The 10,599-nt window shown below is 39.1% G+C and overlaps 1 protein-coding gene across 4 annotated transcripts in view; it reads left to right on the top strand.

The window, feature by feature from the left end:
• Positions 1 to 222: 222 nt before the first annotated feature.
• Positions 223 to 10,599, top strand: part of si:ch73-181d5.4 (uncharacterized) — a 31,098-nt gene continuing 20,721 nt past the window's right edge. The window contains exons 1-7 of one of the 4 annotated variants that reach the window (XM_004546210.4): positions 223 to 327; positions 3,587 to 3,671; positions 3,755 to 3,836; positions 3,918 to 5,079; positions 5,198 to 5,429; positions 5,597 to 5,890; positions 6,042 to 6,219. In XM_004546210.4, the coding sequence (XP_004546267.1) occupies positions 3,788 to 3,836; positions 3,918 to 5,079; positions 5,198 to 5,429; positions 5,597 to 5,890; positions 6,042 to 6,219 (1,915 nt within the window). In that variant the 5' untranslated portion in view covers positions 223 to 327; positions 3,587 to 3,671; positions 3,755 to 3,787. Of the gene's footprint in view, positions 328 to 352; positions 531 to 3,586; positions 3,672 to 3,754; positions 3,837 to 3,917; positions 5,080 to 5,197; positions 5,430 to 5,593; positions 5,891 to 6,041; positions 6,220 to 10,599 lie in introns of those variants that run through there. The other 3 variants (XM_004546208.4, XM_076878432.1, XM_012917757.4) reach the window with 3 other exon arrangements.

The raw sequence follows: 10,599 nt of genomic DNA, 5'->3' as shown, positions 1-10,599 counted from the left end.
TGTCGTGTTCTCCGTCGTTTTGTACATAACTGTTTTGGGGCAAATAAAATGCAAGTAGGGATTAAAACCGCAGAATTAATGATTACCGGTGCTGTAAATACTAGCGCTTGATGCAGTGTTTTGATTTTGTTGCCACGGGTACCCACAAAGCAATGCGCGAAAGTCACGTGGTCTGACGAAGAAGAAACCACGTCGCTCTCCATGCGAATACTTCTCGCGAGAGTATGTTGCAGCAAGGTCCAGAAAATGGAAGGCTGTACTGTGGGTGCTAGCTAGGTTGCCGAGCGACTCAAACCATAGCTGGAAAATATATAAATTACATCGAAGGTATGATTTCCGTGTCTGTGTGCGGGCGTTCAGCATTTAATTCCGTAGTCGGTATCGCTAGTGAGACGTAGCGCTGCTGCGTAGAGTATTTATTAACAGGTGATTTAGAAGCTTAAGTTTAGCTTTAGCTACGCTAGCTGCAGAGAACAATGTCGTCGCCACCACATAGAAGACGCCTCTCTTTTACCTTTATGGAATAACTTGTGAGTGTTTGCGGGGTTTCAGGGCAAGGACGTTTCGTTTGCGGTTTTACAACTGAATTAGGTGTGGCAGTTAAATTAGTACGTGCTGTGGTTTCATTTGGAGTACAGAAACATTATGGACTTCCCAGCCACACTTCGCTGAGTTTTTGCATAAACGTATCGCTCCTAGCAGGCCAGTTTTGCAATGTGAAGCATCAGTGAACACAGCAGCTGGTTGCACCGGGTAACATTAGCAGCAAGTAGAGCTCAGAAATTAACCACAGTGAGAAAATGAACTGTGACTTTCATCACCATAAACGTCTCTGCGAGTTGCATCTCATAAACTGTTAATGCAGACTACAGCCGAGCTGAATTTTAAACTCAACAAAGTAATTTGTCTACGAAGCAAAACAGGGACACAGCACGTGTTTACAGACGTGCAGTGCTGTGAAAAGTGCAAACATCTTTTCCTTTACTGTGGCAGTATGGGAAGACTTAATACAAGTTAAATCCTCAAAAGTACAAAGGGTAACGTGATAAATTATACACATTAAACAACATTTCACCCCTCTTTTTATAACTGTATCCTACAGTTTGTTAAATTATATAGTTATTAATATGCAGTTTGTTTCTATTTAAAACTCCGAAAATGATTCAAAGATATTGTTAACATGATTGTGTGTTATGTGGTTTAATCTTACCTTATCTTAGCTTAAAGGTATCTGTAACCTTCCAACAAACCTACTTGAGCAAAAAGTACAGATTTTGCTACAAATTGTATTTAAGCTGAATTGTAAAATATCATTATTTCATGTACATTTTCCACATACACCCAATTCAGAAGTGGAAAACACTTAAATGCAGTGCAAAGAAAGCACTTGTACGGTGCTTGAGTAAATGTACTGACATCTTTGCGCATCAGATGGATTAAGCCCAATGTTGGCATTGTTAAAAAATCAAATCCAGTTGTTTCACAGTTAAACTATAGGATGATTTGATTGGCTGACTGTAAGTTGTGAAGTCAGATTTATTTCTAAGCACATTTTAAAAACACTTGCTGACCAAAGTTCCAGAAAATGATGTGGTTATGGGATATGGGTAAGAGATTGAAAAAAGAAAACACAAAGTGGAAAAAACATGATGAAAGCAGGACAGATAAAAAAGTAACTCAGTCTGGTTTAAAGCCAAAGGAAATAAAGGGTTTTCAAAGGGGTTTTGAAAGTGTCTGATGTTGGAGAGATCCATGTAACTAAGTGTACAGTGAACAAATGCTCATTTCAGGCATGAAATGCAGTCATGTGAAAAAGAAAGCGGACTCTATACAGTCCTGTGAAAAACTATGTATTCCCTTAATGTTTTCATAAAAATTAAGAGGGTAAGGAGAAGCCAGGTGGTGCTAAAAAACATACACTTGATTAACTGATCATTATCATGTTAACACAGTACCAGAAGTGGATGTCCATGCAAAATCACTTTAAGGTCAGTGCTCAAAGAAATCCTAAATGTTGATTCTGTTCATCTGGATGTGAAAAACATTTCTTCACTCAGTGAAACGTATCTTCCACTGAAAACGCTACAACTGTTTGGGATTTCTTCTGGGTTTGAACAGCGTGGCTTCCTTTGAATGTCAGCATTTCTTTCTTTTTTTTCTGGATGATTGAGCATACATCAAGACGTACTCAAAGAAATGCTCAAGCAATGCCTGAAGAAAAAAAAAAAAGAGCTACATCTCATGCTCTAAAGTCCTCAATATGTTAAATGTTCATAACAGTACAATAAGAAATGACTTATTTGGAAGGGTTGCCAAGAGAAAGTCTCTTTTCTTTATAAAAGTCATGGCAGCAAAGCTTAGGTTTACAAAATTGCATTAGAACAAACTCCAAGACTATGCTGACATGTAAGCACAAATTCCTCATACCCACTGTGAATCACAGCATTGGAGGGATGAGGATTTGGGGTTGTTTTGCAGCCATAGGACCTGGGGACCTTGCAGTCATTGACTCAACCATGAACTCTTCTATATACCACATACCTGGACTCAAAATTGAGGCCTTCTGTTTGTCAGCAAAAGGTTGGCTGACATTGGGTCATTGGGACAAGGACCCCAAACACACCAGCAAACCTACAACAGAATGGTTAAAAGAAATTCAGAAACATGGTGTTGCAATGGCCCAGTCAAAATCCAGACCTCAGTTTGACTGAAATGCTGTGGCGGTTCTTTAGGAGATCAGTACATTAAATAATGCCTGTAAACCTGTGAACTTAAACATTATAAAGAAGAGAGGTCTAAAGTTTCTCCACAATGATGTGAGAAACTGATAAAGTCATACAGAAAATTACTTCCACTAAATACAAGGTAGTTATATACACTATTAGGTCTTTTATTGAGTCATGGGAAAACTTTTACATGACTAACATTTTTCAATTCATAAATTGGTGACCCTCATGGTTTGTTCAGACATACCCACAACAGTCATGGAGACCACTGTGCAAGTGAGCTTGGAAGTGTGTATACACATAAAAACAGTATTTGTGTTTAAGCAACATGTCATGCATTTTAATGTTACTACAAGGTGGACAAATATTGGTGAAGAGTGGTTTTCCCCACATGTTGTTGCTCCAAATCAAGATGCATGAAGTTCAAGGAGATGGATGCATGAACACAATCTTGTAACTGCCTTTCTTTTAAGGCAACTGCATGAGGTTTAGACTTGTGTTAAAAATTATACATGAACATTGCATGGTGAGACTTTGTAAGGCTTCCACTGCTCACTTTCATAAATTAAGATGCAATCAGAGTATTGAATAGGAGTTCATGTCAAAGAGGCCCATTAGCTGGCCAGGAGCTAAAGTTAATACAGGCTATCAGAAATCCTTTTAAATCCTCAGTGTTGAAACTGTTTGTGGTGCTAATGAATAAACTATGTGATGTGGAGTTTATTGCAGTGCTCTTTCATTGCAAAGCAACAAATGGAATTGAGCTTTTTAACAAAATTGTTTTTTGCGTATATTTTTTTAAATCACCTGTCTCTAATGTAGATTGGTTTGGGTTTTTTCTCCATCCATGATTTTTACAGGTTCACAGCAAGAAACATTGGGATGACTCTTTACACACCCTAAACACATTTGGTGTTTGCAGCTGTCTGCATACAGTTTGCACAGGTACGTGTTTTCTGTTTTATTTCTTGTTTAACTTAGTGAATTGTGAACATAGTTTACAGACACTAACTAAAAGGATCTTGTAGGTTTGAACAGCGTGGCTTCCTTTAAATGTCAGCATGGACATGATGGACAACAGCAGTGTTGCTGATGATAATAATAATTCAGGTACAATCAGCCTGCCAGTTGCCTAAAGGTGAAACGTGGGTGTTGCTTTTGTTAAATCAATTTCTTTCTGTTTATCTGCAGACGAACGGCAGATGCCCTCAGAAGAGGCCGAGTCAAGTGTTAGGCCGACCTTGTCACAGGTTAGAAAGTCTTGGGGGTTTCGACGAACAACCATTGCAAGAAGGGAGTTCATGGAGGAGGTTGGAGACCTAACCTACAGTCCTCCAATTGTTCGACGAGGCAGAAATCGTCGGACCAATCAAACAGCAGCCCAGACCGCTACAGAGACCCCCACCACCCAGAAAGCTACTCGTACAGCAAGGAGTGTTATTGATGAACTTCAGTGGTCTGCCCCATCCTCACCTGTCTCTGAGAATAGCAAAACTGGTTCAGAAACTTCCGCAGGAGGCAGCCTTGATCCCAGCTTATGGCAGGATTTTGGGTCTGCTTTCCACACTGCCTTCACACTGCTTGGGGGCAGTGAGGGCCTGTCACTAACAATGTCAGATGAACTGGCGGTTCCTGACATTTTAGAAGCCACTGAAGCCATTGAGTCTCCTAATCCACAGGCTATAGATGAAACTGAGATGGCTGATAACATTGATGACATGGAGATTGCACAGCCAGTTGCTTCTGGCAATGCAGAGGGAGAAGAGATCCATGATGTGGTTTTAATCTCAAGTCATGAAGAGGATAGTGATGAAATGACTTTGTTACAGATTAAGGAACAGCTGGCTTCTAATAGCAGACAGGAAGACTCCAAAGCTAGAGGAGGGAAAGGAGGAAAGGGAAAGGCCAGAGGAAAGGGGAGAGGTAGAGGAAGAGGTAGGGGCAAAGGTAGAGGGAGGGGTAGAGGAAAGGGGAGGGCTGTGGAGTTTCAGTCAACCATTGCAGATGATAAGGACAGTGATGATGATGTGGTGCTGGTTAATTTAACTGAGCAACAGCATTTACAAGAAGTGGAAAAAGAAACTGATCCACAAAGTCCTCCTGAAAAAGAGGGTTCGGCTGCTCTCTTTGATACAGCCCTAAGTCCTGCTCAGCAATCAAACTCAGACTGCATGATCATAGACAGTGACTTTGATCAGATTCCTGAGCTAACTCCCGGTCAGTTTGATGAAGTGCCAGAGGAGGAGGAGAAGAAAGATGCTAAAAATACAGAAGAGTTTTCAAGGATATCACACAATGAAGGATATGACTCAAATGCTCTGTTCTGCATCTGCAGACAGAAACAAGATAAGAGGTACATGTTTATATGTAGTAACTGGATTTCTTAGGCTGAGCTGTTCTTTCGGACGATTTGCATAGTTCAGCTGTGTACCATTTTTCACTTCCTATTATCTATTCACTGCTTTTTAAAGGTTTATGATCTGCTGTGACAGCTGCCAGGAGTGGTTCCACGGTGAATGCGTCGGTGTCAGTGAGACACAAGGCCATCAGAGTATGCAAGAGTACGTCTGCCCGCCTTGCACTATAAAGAAACAAAGCCAGTCTGAGTCTCACCCTCAGCCAGACCCTGAGCTTAGCTTTCCTGAATGCTTGACACAAAGTCCTGCTGTTGAAGAAGCACAAGAGGACCAGCGAGCAGTTAAGGTTTGAATTTAATTTGGGTTGTCATCAATCTTTACACTGCCCATCGCCTTCATTTACAAAACCTTTAGCATTTTCTTTCATTCCTGTGTGACCACATACGTGTGATAGATAATCTTCATGAAGAAAGTTTGCTCTCTGAATTTAAGATGAACATCTGTTTTCAGCAGACTGTGCTGGTAGAGGAGGAAACAGAGGAGGAGGAGCAAGAGCAGGCTATTGAAGCAAGGCCAGACCCTGATGCTCAACCTGAAGCTCAACCTGAGCCTGAGATGGATAGCTCTCTTCCCTTGTGCATCGGACCTGGTTGCTCTAAACAAGCACTACCAGATTCTGTTTACTGTGGCAATGACTGCATCCTTCAGCATGCTGCTTTCACTATGAAGACACTCTCTGGCCCTAAGGTGCCCAAATCCAAAGGACGGGCACAGAGAAAAGCTTCCATGTCAAGACCTGCTGCAAAGGTAAGAAAAATTAGCTTGCAGACTGAGAAGAGTATTGAGGTGTGTGGGTAATAAGATTTTCATCTTGGGCTCATTTCTATAGTTTCAGGTAGTTAGTTTCAGCAACTGAAAAATCATATTTTTTCACCCTATGTAAACATTTCAATCATAGGCTCAAAGGTCAAGTCGGACATCAAAGAGGCTAGCAGAAAAAGCTGAGCTGCGAGGTGAGGAGGAGAAAAAGGAGGATGATGGTGAGCAGGAGGCGGCTGCATCTCCTGTCATCTGTGACCCCAGTCTCACAGAAGCTCAGGCTACCTCCACACCAGCATCAAACTTACACACAGCGTGTATGTATCATTCTATACTCACACACATTCAAGCAGTTTACACATCATGCACAAAGTGCCTGTTTTGGAATTACAGCTTTACCTTCCCCTTTTGAATCAGTAGAATTCGCAATGTGCGCGCACACACACATTTTTACTTATTCCCTGGTTCATAGCAGGGGTCAGCAGTGGGTAAGTATTTTCACTTTTATAATTCCCCTGTTCAGTTGCAGTAGCACAGATGTTCTCATGAAACAATCTTGACAAGTCAGAATGCCAGTCTTACCGAAGCACATGCATATAAAATCCGTGTCATAACAAAAATCCCTAAATGAGCAACACACAGCTGCGCTTGGTGACTGTGTTCAAACAATGCTTTGATCTTTGTCTAAACCTTTTGCAAATGTAAAACTATGAATGCAAGCTGGAACCAAGTTATTGTTGGGATGATCTCTATTTCTACAAACAAAATATCTATTGTGATGCAAAGGGCTCCTTAAGAAATACTATGTTAAATTGATGGACGAAACAGCACATAAAACGTACAGTAATGCTTAGCTCTAGCATGGTGCTCCCATATTCACAGCATTACTCATTATTTAATAATTTAAGCATTTTCGTGCATTCTGTTTTCATTATACTCTCTAAAATTCAACTATAACAAGTTGTAGCATCAGAAACTGAAAGTTTCCATTATAGATGTCTGGCCATGCAGTATAATGACGTTGTTATGAGATTTATTTTTTAGAATCACAATATATGATTCTGTAATTGATTGATGGTTACATATAAGGGAATATAAAGAAAAAATGCATACTCAATTTTAAAACTATGCAAGGGATTCATGTGAAATTTTGGCTCCAATGTCAGTTTAAAGTCACAAAATCAGTATATATTTCTGTTTTAATTTATTCCAACATTTTGCTAGTGTATAAAACATCTTTAGTTCTTTATATTCAGTTAGAAGACAAGTGCAATGGTCAATAAGTCATCTTACCAAAATCAGCATTCAACAAGACCGACGTCAACTTATAACAGTAATATGGTGCATTGCGACATACATTAAACACTACATTGCATATATTTTATTCCACACTATATATGACATTCCTTTAGGTCTTTGCCCAAAAGCTTGTTTTTATGAAAATTGATATGAGGCTTTCTTTTTTCAGTAGGTTTTTTTCAGTATTGAATAATAATGAGAAACTTTATTTATGCAGAACTTTTTCTGAACAAGGTTAAGTCTTAGACAGACAGAAAGAAATTTTAAATGGATAAAAAATACTTGTTCAAAACTAAATCAAAGTAATGAAAGGTTTTGGTTTCTGAAATAATTTAGCGCTAGTTATACAAGTTCTTCTTCTCAAATCAACTGCAGCCAACATATGATGGTGGATGTAAGGGTTGATTTTTTTCTATTTAACAAGTTAGGATACACTCATCTAAAATTACATGCATGTTTTCCACTCCTGTAAAAAAGCAGACCTCTTTTCAAGACCGCAGTTCAAACACTGTATAGACCTGCTGCAGCTGTCCTGCTGCTGGTTTGACCGTAGATAACATTAAACATTCCGGTTTTTGGTATTCCTGGGTTTACATGTATTAAACTAAATCACCTGCACACCAAACCACATTAAACCATCAATCACACACTGCTCCACAATGCCACCAAGTACACTGGCTTTGTGAAGTCCTCATAATGATGTCTCAAGTGCCCAGATGGTATAATTTTCTCAAAGTTGATCGTCTGTTCAAAGAAGTGCCCTAATATTCCAGCAACCCTGCCATAAGGATGCATTTTGCTTTCAGACATTGGTCTGATTCCTCCAACATGCAGCATCTTCCTGGTTTATTTTGTGGGCAGTCAACATTGGAGCATAATCTACCCTTTGTGTTAAATACACATGCACAAGTTGAAAACCTCTCTGTCTCACTGTCACGCAACGTTTTGGGTATTTCAAGGAAAACTTTATTTTTCCAACTTCCAATGCCTTCAGTCGTCAACACACAAACAACCACAAGCACACACTCTTGGATCAGTCATTTCACAGACACACCAGCCTTAAGTTGGATAGGATTTGGAATCAATAGAGACGCTGCAGCTGGTATGGAGGAGGAAGAGGAGGAGGGGACTGAAGGATTCATGAAGATTTTGAAGTGTCAGCTGGCCACTGTCAGCAAAAGGCTCCATTCCTCTGAGAAAAGTCTTCACACTGCTGCAAATGAAGAAAAAATACTTCACAATGCACGCACACGTGCACACGCACACACACACACACACACTGGGAATGAAAGAGGTGTACATCTTTTTTTTTTTTTTTTTTTTTTTTTTTTTTTTAATTTATTTTTTTAAACCTGGTACATTCATAGTGTTAAATAGCCTTACTTAGGCCATGTTATCCCACATTTAACTTAAAAATTTAAATCCCTACACTCTTTTTTTTGCTCTTTCAAACATGTACAAACCATATTTCTTTACAATTTTATACACATTAACAACAATAATTAATTAATAATTTTGTGAACTTTGGGCTCTGGCCCAACTTGACTGGATTGTCAAAATTAAAATTTTTCAAAATTACTCAACAGACTAAAAAACACAAAGGTGAAAACAACAAATGTCGAGATTAAAATAGTCTGGTTATGACAAGATAACAATATCATGTCTTTCTCACATTTTGAAAGATATAAATAGGTAAAAGAGGGAGAAAGATGGGAGCATGAAATTTAAGCTATATACTGATGGCAAAGGAAGTCTACTCTACACACTTGCACAAACACACAAAACAACTCAAGAGATCAAAACAGTAAGTTTCTTGAAAACATGAACTCAATTTACAGTAGCTACCCAGCAGCCCATCGGAAACCTGGTTGATCACTGGTGGTAGCCACTGCTTAATGCCTCATGGAGCCTCTGAATGTGTGGAGCTGTGTGATCACTGGCACAATTCTGGCAAAAGCTGATGGTTCGGAGTCATATCTCCAGCTTTTGTTCTGTGCCACACAGTGTCTCAGTGGGATAGAGATCAGACAGCGATGCAGGCTGAGACATAATTTTTCACCAGTTTTTCCTCAGGGTGATTGTGATGGCAGCAGTCAATTATGACCTGTTGAACTGTGGTGTCACTTAATGTGATGATATTCTGCACAATTCATTTGCTGCAACATGAGCCGACTCAGAAATGGAACGTTGAACTCATATGGCTTTTACCTTTGTGTAAGGAGGAGCTTGTTGAGGATTGCCCCTTCCCACCATCAAAGTACTCTCAGGGATCTCTCGCTGTGGTTTCTAATCATATTAATTATATTGGTACTCCTAAATTAGAAGACAAAAAAATTTTCTTTGTTCCTACTTGGTATGCAGAATTTCTTTTACATCAGTGTATATATAACAAATTGCATTTCTAGCTGTCCCCTCAATAAGCATCTGCACCTTTCAGAAAGATGTAACCTCTTTCATGTAACCTAACAACCAAAGGAAAGAGCATGTTATTGCAAAGCTGAAAGCATGGTTCATGGACGTTGAACCTCTTCATAGTTGCAGAACAGTGATGGAATGGATGGGGTTTCCTTTGGATAGTAAATGAAATCAGATAGGTTTTCCAATCTATGTCCCATTAGTTTTCATTATTGGTGATACAGTACATGGAACAGCAATTTAGCATTTTTGCTCTCAGATACACCAATCCAAAAAGGTGGTCATTCGTATCCCATTTTTTCTTTGGAATTTTAGCACTGCTCCGAAAAATGCATAGTGCACTACCAAGCAAATTAAACCGCATAATGTTTCACAAACACTCTCAAAAGCAGGCGAAATAGTCTAGTGTCTGTACGCTGAACAGTAGTATTGCTTCGTGTATTGATAATTCTTTTATTTTTGTTTTGGAAAGAGATGAAAGTTCTGTGTTAGAGCCAAAATGCTTTAAAGAAGTTTTTCTGTACTGCTGGAAGTCAGTGCATGGCATTGTTAAAATGAAAAAAAGAGAGAAAGGGTCCGTAGTTTGGGTGTCTGAAGGGTCTGTTTTCACACAGATACATTCATAGAAAAAATAATAGTTCTTAAAACACCAAAGGAAACAATACAGAACCAAAATGTGACCAGCTATGATTTTTTTATTTTTTTATTTATCTTGAGCAGCGTTTATCACTGTTGCTACACATTTGATCAACTTGACCTAAGACCATATTCATCGCAAAAAGTTTGCTATTTACAACAGGTTCTGTCTCAAGTTCATTGCTCAGTAGGCAGGGAAAACAACAAAGCATAAAAATCCATTTTAACATATATTTCTTAAGTTAAAACGTTTAGAATTGGAATTCCTTGTTGAATTATAAAATACATCGAATAGATGTGCTACTTCTGTAGGTGCCTCTAAAATAGTACACACTATGAAAATAAGC

The sequence above is a fragment of the Maylandia zebra genome, linkage group LG20 (assembly GCF_041146795.1).
Source record: "Maylandia zebra isolate NMK-2024a linkage group LG20, Mzebra_GT3a, whole genome shotgun sequence".
NCBI classification, from domain to species: Eukaryota; Metazoa; Chordata; class Actinopteri; order Cichliformes; family Cichlidae; genus Maylandia; species Maylandia zebra.
Note: the sequence above shows the minus strand (reverse complement) of the source record. Positions and strands in the feature narration are given on the sequence as shown.